This window comes from Lissotriton helveticus, chromosome 7 (assembly GCF_964261635.1).
Source record: "Lissotriton helveticus chromosome 7, aLisHel1.1, whole genome shotgun sequence".
Classification (NCBI taxonomy): domain Eukaryota; kingdom Metazoa; phylum Chordata; class Amphibia; order Caudata; family Salamandridae; genus Lissotriton; species Lissotriton helveticus.
The window spans coordinates 1,173,383,598-1,173,399,789 of record NC_136068.1 but is presented as its reverse complement, the minus strand read 5'-3'; the positions used below and the strand labels follow the sequence as shown (position 1 = coordinate 1,173,399,789).

General features: G+C 45.3%; 1 protein-coding gene across 2 annotated transcripts in view; it reads right to left on the bottom strand.

Annotated features, from left to right (window-relative positions):
* The window catches only part of PRKCA (protein kinase C alpha), a 1,411,833-nt gene that overhangs the window by 917,920 nt on the left and 477,721 nt on the right, over positions 1 to 16,192 (bottom strand). For both annotated transcript variants that reach the window (XM_078654315.1, XM_078654314.1), the window contains exon 3: positions 15,131 to 15,213. In XM_078654315.1, coding sequence (XP_078510441.1) covers positions 15,131 to 15,213 — 83 coding nt within the window. The remainder of the gene's footprint in view (positions 1 to 15,130; positions 15,214 to 16,192) is intronic.

Genomic DNA, 16,192 nt, shown 5'->3' with positions numbered 1-16,192 from the left:
GAAACTAGGACACTAGGATAGTCAATACACACAGGAGTACCGAAATACTCGCGTTACTTCACCCACAGGAAGCGGGTGCATAGGTGTCAAAGTGTGTTGGGTTTCGTCGCTGATTCCTATGGAGCCTTGGAGAAAGATGCTGCCGGCGACCAGGAGAGAAGTGTCCTGGTGGATCCAAGGGCGGATCGAGGATGAAGAGTACCTGAAAGCAGAGGGGACAGAGTCTGGGTCACTAGCCAGTGACCCGGAAGGAACCAGGAAGAACCAGGCGATGTCGCGTAGCAATCAGGTGATGTCATGAAGCTTGTTTCTGCAGCTACGTGGACCAGGAGATGTCGACGACAAGCAGGAGCTGGATACGGACTGTCCCATGAAGGCTCTCGCTGTCGGCGGTGTCCGCTACCGGATTGGAGTCAACAAGCCTTGGCAAAGGCAACCCACGCAGGAATCGAAAATGGCTTCTTGATCAGACCAGCAAGGTGTGATGAGCTTCTCCTTTTCAGAGAAGCAGGGGCCAGTCTGGAGCAACCAGACCAGCATTGTAAATTCAAAGGTTCATCGTCACAGAGGCCACTAGCCAACGGGCAAGTGACCGGACAGATGCGTTGAGCAGGAAAATGCAGAAGGGCCCCACGCAGAACTCGTGGAGTGTGGAGGGCTAATCTTCAGTGCAGTTGGTGCTCGGGGCTGGGGCTTCTCAATCCCCAATGCACAACTTCGAGGGTGTCTCAGAAGTTGCACGGAAAGCAATTCGCTTGCTTTCCAAGATGGCCGGTCCCACGTCTCTCGTCGCCTCCACGGGTCTCAGATCTGCTGTGACTGTGGATCGGGCTGTTGGAATTCGGGAAGTCCGGGTCTTGTCAGGCTCTGTGCTCGGGCTCCGGCGGGAGTGTCGACAAAGCAAACTGTTGATCGCTTGATGGTGCCTGCTTGCACAGGGTGGTCACTCCTTGACCACAAGGAAGATTCTTCAGTTGTCTTCTTGCAAAGTAGATCATCGAAGGTCTAGAGTTTTGTTTCAAAGTTTCAGTCAGGATAAATCTAAAGTCTTGGGACTCAACTCCTACCTATATACCAAATTTAGGGGCTGGATTACCTGCTAGGTCCCTCCTATGGGTGGGACCAGGGAAGGGGGTGGTTACACCCCTTTCCCTTTGTCCAGTTTCACGCCAGAGCTGGGGCAGGAGTGCCCCAGCACCTCCCAAGACAGGAAACCTATTGTCCAAGCCTCCCTCACTGGAAGGACTCCCAGCAGCAGGAGGTCAGACTTGTGTCTGTGGCAGCAGCATCCATTTTGTGATGCTGAGGCTTTAGTAGGAACCGGGATTAGTAGGAACAACAGGTCTTCTCCCTCTAGAAGGGTGGAATGCTACCCCTGTCACCAGAATTGGCGATGGGGTTGTATTCCAAAGCGTATGACACCTTAAACGTCATGTTTTGATAAAGCCAAGCCAAAGTTACCATTTAACCACGAGGTTCATGATACACTTAAGCGTATATGGCATTGCTATATCATAGAACAGCTATAAGGACATGGTTCCGGAAGCTGCAGACAGGCTCAGCTCATGCTAGAGCATCATCTCCCATAAAACCAAGCACTCTGCCTCCAGGATTGTTAAGGCCTGCCATAGGAGTGACTTATAGGTGCATTTGTATCTATATATAATGGTAGGTATAGGAATACTATACCTAAGCAACGGGTGATTACACGACCTTGCCCCAGCTGAGTGATCAGCTAGTTGCGTCAGTTTGGATAGCCAGCCAGGGGTGGCATAAGATATGCTGCAGCCCCTGGTAGGCCTTGCTGCAGCCCCTGTTAGGCCTTGGGTGCACCTATGCCCTCTCACAAGAGAGGGACTCACAAGAGTGAACCAATATTCAATTAGGTATGTACCTAAGGTACATGGAGTCCATTTCATAGAGAGAGCAGATAGCCTGGTGCCCTGATTAGCAGGATCCCAGGCCAACTAAGTCGAAAACAAGCTAAACACAAGGCAAAACATCTGGGGTAACCATAGTCAGGTATCCACCTTCCTACAATCATCATAGCAACAAGTGGGCCTCCAGGCCGCCAGGCTAAGCTGTATATTGCCTGAGGAAGGCAGAGTTGCAGTCCACAGCAAGTGTGGAAGCACCTGCGAGGTCTGCTTTTTATTAATAAATATTCCTTCACAGCGGAGCACTTAATCGTACCCATTGTGTCAAGGTGTTTGGTAAATGTGTGACGCATGCATTTAAGTGCGGTGATGCAGACACCAGTACTAAAATGTGTTAGTCTAACCCCTGATGCGTGGTACTTGGCAGGGCTGTATTTGTATAAAAATGTCTTTAGGAGGCCTAAGCTTCCTCACTATGACATCTCCCTGGCTCCCATCTCTCTATTCGCCTGTTTTCCCTCTTGTGGTACCGCCCTTCCCTTTTTTGCTGCCTGTCTGGCTTTACAGAGCGCAACCTTCATGAACTCCCCCCACATAGATCTCTACAGATCCCAAAAGATATGGAGCTATAATAAATTCCTTAATTTGCAGTGTTGCTTGACAGTGTAATCAAAGGGAACACATGCTTGTAGAAAGCCAGTCTGGCCTGTTTTTGTCAGAGGGTTGGAAGTGTAAATGAGAAGCATATCACATATGGCGTCTTAAGAAATGCTGTAACTTTCTTCATTGTAACGATTTTGAAATAACCGTTTTTGTATTGCAACGGAAGGTGTGTTATCATATTTCTTATTATATCTCTCCTCTATAGTTCATTTCTACATAGGCCATGCACTACCAACAATATATATCATTTATTTGTGCGATATTAAGGCACGCAGTCTGCACTGTGGGTTGCATTAGACGTAAGTTTATTTTTAACTTGAAGACAATTGGTCAGGCTGGTGTGATGTGTTTTTTGGGGTGAAAGTATAAAATGGCACAGGTAAGTTTATGTTGTGTCACTGGTTTTATGTATCGCGATATATATGTATGTGGTAGGCAAAGTATGAATTCACTGCAATAGCCTATTCTTGAATGATATTATTCAAGATTGTGCTGACGAGATATTGACATGCAAAGTGTTATTTGAATCAAGTACAAGATAGTCTTTTTAAGGTGTGACAATCATGTTCAGTTGTAGATAACGTGATCACATATGATGTCCTCGTTTCAAATCCATGAATGCAGAATGGGTGCAGGATCTAAACATGATCTTTGAAATGAACCATAAATTGAAGCAAGAACATAATTTACTCTTTCATATAGTACCAGTTAGGACAGTACCTCATGCCTTAGTGTTGACACAATTGAACAATGGCCGTTTTTTTGATCGGACTCTTCTACAAGCTGGGCACCAGTGGTTAGGAATTATTGACCTCCAACCTTCGGTTTCAATTGTCTCAATATTGTCCCACATGCACCACAATATCTCTTTTTTCCCCGCCTTATGTACCTTGATATTGAAGTGCAAATTGTAGTATGTTTCACTTAGTATTTTTGTGTTTTGTATATGTATGATCATCTAACTTCCACATTTGTATTATCTTCTGCAAATCCCACATTTATATACTCGTGTGATAAGCCATTAAAGGGGTGTTTTTGATGGTGACAGTATACATATATTTTATTACAATCAAATGAATTGCAGATCCTAAAAACGGAGCCACAGAAAACATGCTACCCTCAACCCCCCAGCTCCAGAAAGAGGTCTCCAAATAGAACAAGCATTTGCAATGCAATAGGTCTCGCATTATAAAAGTTGGAGCGGTTGGCATTGCAAATAATAATGCAACACTAGCAGCTCAAAGATTCAGTAATGTGAGACCTATTGCATTGCAATTGTTTTTTTTTGTTGTTTTATTTTTATATGGCACAAACTTGAGTGAAAGGTGTGTATTTATGTCGCATAGAGTACATGTAATTATGTGTTGTGTTATTATGTGTCACAGAGTGGTATTGTGTGGAGTGTTTTTATGTTGCATTAAGTAGAGAGTAATTATGTGACGTGCAATTATGTAGTACTGAGTGGTATGTGGAGTGTATTTATGTTGTATTGAATACAGTGTAATTATGTGATATGTGATTATGTGGTACTGAGTGGTATTATGTTGAGTGTAGTTATGCACTCTACTCAATGCAACATAAATACACTCCTCATACCACTCAGTACCATACAATTACAAACCACATATTTACACACTAATCAATGCAACATAAATACTCTCCACATCATAACACTCAATGCCACATAATTACACAACACATATTTACACTCTACTCAATACAACATAACTACACTCAACATATACCACTCAGGACCACATATGCTTGTTTCAGATATCGTACTGCAGTTAGTTTTACGTACTGTGATCAGTTTCAGGTAAGGCGACTAATATAACTTCCTGTACAATACACAACCCATAAATATGCAGTAGTTTTATGTTGTCAAACTAGACAGGCAAAACGTATACCAGCACAGAGAGTGCTATTCCAATGCTCACTGACAATATGAAGGACGAGAGCGAGCATGAGCGGTAGGTATTCTGCCTACAAGTATAGCAAAAACTCCACAGCAGCAGTAAACCACTTGAGTCTAGGCCCCTTACTACAGCCTGGGTGGGAAATGTACGGTAAACGGTTTACCGGGCATAATAACCAGGGCAATTTCAGTTATGCATATTTTTCAGTAAGTGATAGTGGTGACCCTGTAGTCATCATAAATGTCTTGAGCAGTGTTGGAAAGAGGGGCATGTATGAACAGTGGATAAAAAAGTGTTCCCTATGGCTATGATTTGTGTGCTCTTTTGCCGACCCAGGTCTAAATAGGATGGAAAAGTGTGCCACTGATGGCATTAACGGTCAGCCATTTCTGCCATATTTACCAGCTCTGATACCAATCAGAGCCATTGTGGAAACTAGGGTTACTTGTTAACAGCCAATGAGCATTATATAATACCCACTCTCCTCCTTAATACCTATGTAGGTCTATTGACCAACACAATAAAGCAACATAGTCTTATTGAATCACATGTGGGATTGATGACGTAATCCACGTAAAGCGCTCTGCTGCCCTCGGGTCAAGTTTGCGCTTTATAAAACTCAAATTTAAAACCAGAGCTGGTCGATTTTGCACCAGTATTTAAACCAACTGATCAATTCGCAAAATGTAATTTATGAACTTGTCACTCGGTCCAATTGTCGTTGTTGCACTGGCCGGTGGGTTCCACTGTTGGAGCAAAATGATACTATACTCCTGGAAAAATTACCCAGTGCTTGTGCATTTTACACTATCTAGACCTGTTCTGTGGGATTTTGAAAGAGCACACAACACACCTTTTCTGGATGTTAGGTTTAATTAATCCAATAAACGGAAACAGGGCTGGATCATATAAGGATGTAACAGAAAGACAGCCCACCGCCAGCCTACTGCAGTGTCTATAGACTTCCCTTATGTCCAAGTCTTACCTTGGGTAAACTCAAACCTTAATTCCATTGCCTCAATTGCATTTTCAAAATCAGGCTCTTTATTGCTGGCTCTTGTACATATTCAAAATCCAAAGGGGATGATGGATGGAGTAGTTTCAGCATTTCTGCCATGATGCCATCCACCGGGGGACTTCTCTTCGGGGCCATTATTAAACAGGGGTCATTTTAAGAATGAAAGGATGAGCAGCTGAAACGGCCCTGCCAGTATCGAAAACGGTAACTTGCCTCTCATAGAATCACAGTGCAACTACTTTACAGATGAACAGTACGTGACTTCTTCAATCCCTGCCGGAAAGTGCAACCTTTTACTCAGGGGGCATAACGCAGGCCCCTGCAGTGCAGAAGGGAGGGGGCTCTGTACCCCTCAGCGGGCCCCCATTCAGTCTGAAGCCAATGAATACAAAACAACTCCACCTTCCGCAACGACGAACTCTTAAAATGCCCTTTAGGCCGCCGTTTCACAAGTATGCTGAGGGTACTACTCAGTGCCCTCGCGTATTTGCTTGCTATGGGGCAGTGCCGGTACTCTGCCATTAAGTGTTGCCCCCCCTGCTGAGAGTTTACGGAGTGAGTCCTGATCCCCAAGAGGTGACACCCCAGGTCCTGGACCCATGGTTGGCATCAGTGGAAGCTCCTACAAGAAGACCATGGTTAAAATCCTGAAGCTGTGCTCCTCGTGGCCTCCTCCAATGCATACAGAACCTTTCACGCCGGAGTTGAGAGGATATGCTTAAACAAGAAGGTTACTCTTCAGCTAGACTAACCTGGTCCCTGTACCTTATCGCGCCCATGCCCCATAGCTGTCACCCTGAACTTGTGACTTTACCCCAGTCCAGCGAAACCAGATAGCTGCGAGTGGCACTTTTTGGCACTATTTTCACTGAAAACATAAAAGCTGAATATCTTTGGTTCTACTGATTGGATTTATGTTGTACTGGTATTATTTTATTTATTGAAATTTACTCTATCTTTCTACATTCGTTTGGGATTTTTCTTGTGTTGTGTTTTTACTTTATTACTGTTTGTGTACTGAATAAATACTTTACACTTTGCTTTTAAGTTAAGCATGCATGCTATTGTGCCAAGCTACCATAGGGTTAAGCACAGGTTAATTTAGTGACTTTTGAGACAAGTGCGATGTTTCAAAATGGTTATTTAAGTGTGTGGCATAATAAATGTGGCAGCCCACCTAGTAGTAGTTCATTCGCAGGCCCTGGGTAAATTACTACTACAATCTTTCAAGGAAATAAAATGTGTTGATTGGGTGTAGGTCACTTTTACCTTTGTTTAAAGGATACAACACAAGCAATTTAGCACTGGTAAGCAGTAGAAAAGTGCACAGTCACAACAAAAACAGGTTCAGAAAGCAGGAGGGGAGAATCAAAAAGTTTAGTGGTGAACCTGCAGAAAGCGCCAGGTCCGACACTGAGTGGGCCTTCCGCAGCTTCAACCAATAACAGCATAGGCCAGGTAGATCAAGCCTGATCCAAAAGTGTGCACTCTAATGCTGACTGAATAAAGCATAGGACCACACAGAAACGGATTGCTATATACAATACAATTCTGCATTAGACATTAAGAAGTCTACGGAATCCATCCGAAATATCTTCTGCAACTAACGTTAATGAACTGGAAGGGTGTTTCTGTTATTGAGGATAATTAAAAATGATTAGTTTCTCCTTCTTCTTCTTGCGGAGCTCTCAAATAGACTCAGGGGTGGGCAAAAGCATTTTTAATGGTAATAACCTCTCATGCAACATTTATGAATGAATCTCTGCTATGCATTCCCCAGCAGCCCAGGTGACTCAGTTTTCAATCCCACAGACGGCAGCCTGCATACTAAGCATAAAATAAAATCCTTCGATTTGTGTTTTGGGGCATCTTTCTGCTGCATAACCTATACAGGAACCATAAACTGCTACACAGGAGACAATGGGACTCTGGAGCAACAATCTAAATCATAAATTCTCCGACGAGTACAGATCACCTCAGAGAGTCAGAAAATGATCAAAATAGCTCATTTAAATGGATGCTCTACAAAATTAGATGAGTGAAGATCGGTTGATTGACGTGGCTATTCTTAACTAATACATGACCAAATCGATCATTCATCGCTCAACACAGTTTATTTACAGATATTTTTATGCAAAACTATAATGACTTGCATCTGCCCCAGCGGGTAGAAAAGCTATTCTGAATCCTGATGCTGCGAACCCTTGAAATAGGACCAACCACATCTACTCAAACATCATGTCAAAAACAGTACCACTGCCATTGCTGAAGTCAGCACATTTACATACCCAAAACCCATTCTTGTGACCCCCTCCTGTTGGGTGTAAAACGTGCACGAGTGCGGCGATATCATTTCAAAATCTTTATTTCGACATTTTTTCAGTCATAAAAGATTACAGTAAAATTCTCCTTACATAAAAACAGGTTTAAAAAATAAGTTAAAACACATGATATGTGATCACAATACACAATCAGAGTATAAAATCGCCCCTGGGTGCCGCTGTAATGAGGGAGCATCTTTTGGACCACATTGCTAGGAGGAACTTAGACAGTGCAAAGACTATGTGTGGGGATGTATCAGTCTTAAACACTCTCATTGCAACCAGACATTTGTCAAATCCCATGATCTTGCATAAGGGTATTAGCCAGTACTTTCTGGCTTTTCTGTAGGCGGGGCAAAAGAAGAGGATGTGCAATTCATCCTCCTCTGTCGCCCCACACCCTGGGCATGTTTCGCTCGTGGTTGTCGACCACTTGCCTACAAATGATCCTAGAGGTAGTGTCCCATGCCTCCATTGGATGTATAGCTTCCTTGCTCCTACTGGATAGTTAACATTTAAAAACTCCTCGAAAGCATAGGAATCCTTGATCGCTAAAAAAGTTGTTGTCAAGGAACCAACTTTGGAGTCATGCAACCATCTTCTCTGTTTATGGTCCATAAATAGCTTAGCAAGCGTTTTGCCTGGGACCCCCCTACATGCCTGTTCTGGGTCATACCAGAGGTCTGGTAGTCCTATTTTCCCTAGTTCATTTTTCACAAAAACAAGCCAGGGGATTTTTGCTGCACTCCCATGGCTCAGGACATCTCAATTCGGACCTGTAATTGGAAAGTTCTGGGGTTATCCATAACCTGCGCCAGAACCTTAAAGGTTTCAAAGCTAGCTCGTCCTGGATAGAACTCAGTCCTAAATCCAATCTCAGTGGAAGTAGAGGGGTACTTTGAGGGAGGGCCAGTAACTGCCTCATAAACCTATTTTCCGCATTAACAATTTTAGACCCACAATAGTTGCCCCAAAGTTCCCCACCGTAGAGGGCCGAAGCCCTTACCTTCACTTTGTAAATCTCCAGTGCCGGGCTCACTGGCTTAAATGTGGATGTGTTAGACATTTTGAGGATTCCACCCGCTAATTGAGTTAGTTTGAGTTGGGATTTCACCTGTTGGGGACCCCAGGAAAGATTTTCATTTATCGTCACCCCCAAGTATTGGAAGGTCTGTACCCTCTCCAGTCTGACCATACCCAGGAGCGGTGATGGGCGGGTGCGTGCCGGCTGACTGAAGATCATGAATTTGGTCTTATCAGCATTGATCTCCAGTCCGCAGGAGCGGCAAAAGTTAGTAAAGCCGTCCAGCACTCGCTGTATCCCCATTGGGGACTTGGAAAGCAGGAGGGTGTCATCGGCGAACATTATCGCTGGCACCCTCCTGCCTGCCAATCTGGGAGCGTTGTTATTTGGAACCGCATCCAGGTGTGATATAACGCCATTTACATAAAGGTAGAACAGCGTTGGTGCCAGAACGCACCCCTGCCTAACCCCCCTGGAAACTGGGAATCTGGGCGACAGCACCCCATCCCTCCCACATCTGGGAGGGGCCGCGTTTGACACGGTATGCCATAAAACTCTGTCACAACGACTGTCCCGTCTGGGAGTCTCCGGAGATGCTCTCGCCTGGTTAGGATCTTTTTTTAGCGGAAGGACCTTCCAGGTTTTCGACGGTGACTCCTGTTCCACCAGTAGACCTCTGAGTTGCGGGGTACCGCAGGGCTCTTCCTTAAGCCCCCACGCTGTTCAATGTGTACATGAGACCGCTGGCTGAGGTCGTCCGTAAATATGGCATCAAGATCATCTCGTATGCGGACGACACTCAGCTCGTGGTCTCCCTGGCACAGAAGAACAGCTGGCACCCGCAAGTCAACCTGGCCGCCTGTATGGAAGAGGTAAGAAGCTGAAGGACAGCATCCGCTTTAAAACTGAACGGTGAAAAAACCGAGATCAAGCTTCTCGGCCCTCCCTCTCCTACCACCATCGACCAGCTATGGCCCTCCAGCTTAGGCTCACCTCCATCGCCGAAGGAGGACATAAAAAGCCTAGGAGTCTGGCTCGATAAATCTCTTACCCTCAATACCCAAGCAACAAAAACCTCAGCAATCTGCTTCGGGCTCATTCGGATGTTAAGAAAGATCCTTTCCGATCCTGCCCTTTGAAGCCAAACAAGTTGTCATTCAGGGTCTCATTCAGTCCCGGCTTGACTTTAACAACGCCCTCTACCTGGGAGCCCCAGAATACGTATTACAAAAGCTTCAGCGGACCCAGAACTGCGCAGCTCGTACCCTACTTCAAATACCCCGCAGAGAATCAGCCAAAGCAGGGATTCGACTACTCCACTGGCTCCCTGTTAGGGAAAGAATAACATTTAAGGCCCTCTGTATTTCCCACCAAGCCTTTCATAGAGTTGGCCCTGAGATCAACCACTCTCTTCTTGCCCCGTACTGCCCTGGCAAACAGCTTCGATCAACGAATGCATGCCTTGCTGCAGTTCCCCGAATCAAAAGGTGCAGAGCAGGAGGCAGGTCATTCACGCTCAATGCCGCCAAACTCTGGAACTCCCTCCCTCCATCGCTAAGAGCTAACCGGATCCTCTCGTCCTTCCGTAAAGAGCTAAAAACCTTCCTCTTTAAAAACTAACCACTTCTACTTCCCTCAGAGTACTACGCCCTCTATTCAGCGCTTGGATGCCCTCGGGCAGAAGCTGCGCTATACAAATCCCCTTTTCATTTCATTTCATCTGACCTGTGCGTAGTTTTGCGTATGCAGCCTCATAAGGACCACCAATAGAGCGTCTGGAACACCCATATCCAAGAGCACCGCCCACATTTTTGTCCCTTGGTACTAAGTCAAACGCGGACCAAAGGTCCACGAAGACCATGTAGAGGCTGCCACCCTCCAGTGTTGCCGTCTTCCAGAATAACATTATGAGACGGAAAATCTGGTCCACAGTTGAAGTTTTTTTCCTGAATCCAGCCTGGTAAGGACTGAGGATATCATGCTCCTCGATCCATTCCTGTAGGCGATCTAGGATTAGTCGGGAGAAGATTTTTTGAGGGACATCTATGAGGCTAATGGGCCTGTAATTGGTCGGTAGCAGAGGAGAGCCCTTCTTAAAAATTGGAACAATCTCTGCTCCCAACCATGTGCCCAGTATCTCCATGCCCGCCAGAATCGCATTGAAAAGGACACAGAGATAAGGGGCCCAGATCAGCAGTTGGTCCCTGAATAGATCAACGGGGAGCCTATCTAGGCCAGGGGTCTTGCCCGTGGCCATCTTCCCGATAGCAACATAAACTTCCTCAACAGACAATTCCTGCTCACCACGTTCGCCCTGCTGGGATTTTTGAATTGACGGGCTTCCTACACCTGCGGCTGCAGCATATAGGGTCTTAAAATGGAGCTCCCAGACCTCCGCCGCTATGTTTGGCTCAATTGCAGATCTAGGGGCTCCTCACCCTGTGCTGACTATTGCCCAGAATCTGCGTGGATCTCTGGAGTCTAATGAGGAGGACAGATTCGACCATTTGTCCATATCCCATTCCATCCTCTCATGATTCATTATTTCTTTATAGTGTGATCTTAAGGTGCGAATATTAGTTTTATCTCTTCCATCTTTAATGGCCCCAATTAGTTCTGCTTTTGCCTTCCTGCATGGAGCGTTGTACCACGTGGATAAGGGCACCCTACGTTTTCTTTTGGAGGCCGGGGGATTAAGGAATTCTGATAGGCAGGTTACTAGGTCCGGATGCGAGGACAACAGATTATCATTAAAATCCGAAGCCGTGTGCTGAGAGGTTAAGAGTGCCACTTTCTCAAGGAAAAGTACAACTGCGCTATATAATTTGGGCAGTGCGTCCCGTGATACAGCCAGCTTATCCCACTTAACTCTGTGCCTGTTATTAGTTAAGGCCAGCCCTTCTGGCACATCCAGGTCGGATTCCCTTCCATTTGCTCTAGGCCGTGGGCACTCTAGCTTCAGAGTCAGGGCATTATGATCACTATCCGCCCTAGATAAAACCTTAAAGTCAATGACCTTTGGCCATAGGGACACCTCCACCATAATATAATCTAGTCTAGATTTGTGGCCCCTTTTGTTAAAGGTGCACTTGGACGGAGTGTCAGATGGCGTGCGACCGTTGCAGGCCCTTAAACAATTGTTCAGAGTTAGGGTGGTAATCTGGATAGCCAATGCAGACCAGGACTTCGGATGTGGAGGCTGGGAACGCGGAATTCCCCAGTGTTCATCCTCACCCGACAAGACACCCTCATTTAAGCCACTAAATCTGGCCTCTAGATCTAGGACCAGTGCCTTCCCCAAAATCAACTGTAAAAAATCTGGGTGTGAAGTTAGACCAAAATCTAACTTTAAGGGAACACGCAAATGTGACTGCTGGAGCATGTTTCCGCACTATTGGTCTGCTGAGAAGAGTCTTTCCCTTTCTGCCGGATACTCACAGAAAGACCCTGGTACAGGCCCTGGTGATTAGTCGATTAGACTACTGCAATGGGCTTCTGATATTAGCGAATGAAGACGCCATAAACCGGCTGCAGGTAGTCCAGAATACAGCGGCACGACTGATTCTGAATGCTCCCACAAGAACCCCCTCGAGGCCCCTACTGAGAGAACTTCATTGGCTCCCAATACGGCAACGTGTTAAATTTAAAATCTGTTGCACGGTGCACAAATGCTTGTTTGGAAATGGTCCCAATTATCTGACCCAAAAACTACTACTCTATAAGCCAGATCGATCTCTACGCTCTAGCAACCAATTGCTATTAAAACTTCCATTCATTAAAAAGACCAGACAAGGCGGGCGGGCGCTCTCCCTGGTGGGCCCGACCCTGTGGAACAACTTGCCTTTCAGTCTCAGACAAACCCCCAACCACCTATCTTTTAGGAAAATGCTTAAGACCAACCTGTTCCTGGAAGAATAATAGTTTAGATATTGTCACACTAGGTCTTGCTGCAAAGCCCCCACTCCACCAACATAGCGAGCAAAGCGCGGAGATACCCCATCTGGGGTCGATTCCTGCGCTATAAAAGAAACTAAATAAATAAATAAATAAATAAGTGGCTCGTAGTGGCAATTTAGGTCCCCGGCGACCAGATAATGTACATCCTGACTGAGAGACCCAAGAAAAGATGACAACTCTTCAATAGTTTTCGACTCATTGGCAAAGCTAGTTGGCCGTGAATATACATTCACGATGGCAAATTTGTTGGAGTTAGGCCAAGACAGAAGAACACACTGGATATCATCAGAGTGAGTCGGAATAGTCTCAGCCCAGATGTAGGCCAACCCAGGTTGTGAGGCCCCCTGATGGGCGTCCTTTTCCCCCCTACCGTGCAAGAATATTATATGATGCAAAGCCCACTCTATGTTGGTCCTCCCTAGCCCAGGTTTCTTGAAATAGGCAAATATCACTGCCATCAGTGATCAGTGCGGTGATATCATGCATGCTGTCGTGTTTGTGCTCTATTACACTTCTTTCAATCTATATATTAAGTTGTGTTTAGTTATCTGTCAGCGCGAGCGTGGCCTTGGTTGCGTCGCACTCATGCAAAGTATTAAGAAGTGCTCACTGGGTACCTGCTGTGATGTCCATGGGTAGGGGAGTTCTTTCAAGGGTGAGAGCGTGCAAGGGAATGGGGATAGATATAACAGATGGTGTTTAGGTGGTACACATTACTTGGGACGCACCAGTAAGGCTCCATGTGGATATTAAAATAAAGAATATCTCCGTTCCTCTGATATTGGTTCCAGTGGTATTCGTTCCTGTGGTATTCGTGTGATAATCATTTGGAGGATTCCGAGGAGCATTCATTACATTTTTAGCCATGACTTGGTTACCCATCTTGTGGATTTATTAACGGAGCCCAGCGTCATGTCTATGTTTCTACACCTCCCCCCCACACCCCCCCTCCACGAGGCGAAGAGTCCTCCTGAGACCCATGAACCTTTGCTCATATATTTCTTGTTTCCATTATCTGCTCCTAACTTTCAGTAACACATGAGTTTGTAAACCCACACTCCTAGTCACAATATTTCTATTTAGACTAACCAGAATTGTGCTCAATGTTTAATAGAGAGATAAATATTTTGACTATTACCAGGGTCACATTTGATTATCTGAACTACTTTAGTTACCGAGTATCATCAATACAGTTCTTGCTTGTAATAGAAATAATTTGATCATTTTCAGTATACATTTACTGTGAAACAAATACAACAAATAACCACATCTCAGCAATAGACAGAATAAACAATGTTATCATCATTATATTTTTCACTGAGCCAGAGCCAGCCGAGTCTTAGGGAGGAGCGGGGCAATCCTCACGGAGAGTGAACAGCATGGTGTCGGGGTGGTGGGCACCATAAGTGTGCATGTGGGTTTGGACGGCTGTCTAAGGACGTCCAAACAGACATGCGCACTTAGCATTTCTCCAACCTGAGTAGTGTTGCACAGCCAGGTGGAGAAAAGGTACAGGCTGGCTTCCAGACCCTGTCTGAGCACCAAGTCAGGCCGCTGAGACCAATCCCGGCACTTATCTCATGCTGGGTAATGGTATTCTGATTCTGGGCAAATCGCTTACACATGCATAAAAAACGTAAAACAAGTCTGGTTCAGTCAATCTAATGCCATCAGGCCATGTTCGCGCTCGTTAAAATCTGCAGAAATAATTTTACATGAAAACCTAAGCGACTGCAAGGAACGTTACACAGTGAAAGTAATCAGTAGGGGTGTGCGAAATTTCTATAATTTGATTTCATGTAACTAGGTGAAATTTTGGGAAAACTGAGTGAAATGCAAACATGTCAATTGGCGGATAACATGTTCTTACATCCATTTTGGACACAAAGGCACATTTTACGCCAAAACACAACTACCACCAACTACAGCGATGCACACTCAGGGCATGTTCATTGTTCCTGCACTATCATTTTGCTGCACACCGACATGACGCAGCATCATAGCGAGGTCTCGGAAATTTCGCTTAACAAGCACAATGCAGAGTTCCTGAAATTAAGCCAAAGGAGTTGACAACAGTACACACATGACAATGACCATTGTCAATGGGGTGAAGGCACAAATACTTCACTACGCGTGCACTAAATGATCAACAATAAAAAAGAAATGCAGTGAACACTAGTATGTTCTAGACATAGTCCCCTGATCTTTAAGATTACATCTAACAAATCAACACAAAAATACAGGAGTATATGTCTTTAGTACTTAGTGTACCTGTGCAGCCGCTGCAATTCTTAAAATAAAGCATGTTTTAAGCAGTATTACCATGAATGAAAGAAGAGTGAAGAGGTACTCACGTCAGTGTCAGGTCCTTTGTCCCCGCCTGGACACGCAAACGTGACGAATTCATGGCACCGCTTGTGAACGACAAAACCGCAAACTACAATAAAAATATGCATCCGATTAATCAACTTGCCAATAAGGAGGCATATTTGCTGGAGACATGCTTCACGTCTAAACAAAGACAGGTGTTTTTACAGTTTGTGTCTATTTAAACAACGCACTTAATTCACTGTTGGCCAAAACAGACACAGCCAAGCCAGCTCTTAAAGACACAGCCAGCTCTGCTGGCGTGGGGCGTGTTGTTTTGCCTCCGTGTGCAACAATGGACTCAAGACCTACTCAGTGATGCTGGCTTTGTGCGATGTTGGTGTCAGATAAACAAAAAGGACAAGGCTCCTGCGGATCATATGCTATGTGCAATGTATACACAGAAACAGAGAGAATAAAGGCAAGTCAGCTCGTTAAAATAGCTACAGTGTGTATTGTATATTGCAGGCAGACAGCATATCAGTTCTACCCACAGGGGCTCAATGTAAATACACCTGCTAAGGATACGTCACACCCAGACTTCTAAAATCTCAGACTGTCTATAGCTGTATGGTCACAATTCATGATATTGGCAGAGACACCCATTCACCAAACTTCCATTAGTAGCAAAAGTAGCCTCATGCCCCCACCCGCCCCCCCAGACATCAGTAGGATGGACTGTTTGTGTCCCCTCCCGCTCCCCCCTTCCCCACACACACATTTTTCCTTTAGCAAACCCTTTTCTGCTCACAACCTGGAAAAGGGCAAGACATAGAAACTGCAAACAGTAAAAAGGTTTTTAGAGATCTGTTCCTGTCCTTGCTACGGTCTACATGACCTTGGGGAACAGTGGTAGAAATGATAATGCCACGAGTACCCAAGGGCAAGCCACGGGGAGTTGCTGGCAGCCGGGAGGTCTAAATTGAGTTTTGCATTCCCATCTGTACCTAATGAAACTAACATGTCACCCATAGAGCTCTACTCGCAAAGCACACATCGCTGGAGCACCTGCTTTGAGGACAGTGAAGCCCCAGGAACATTTTAAGTGA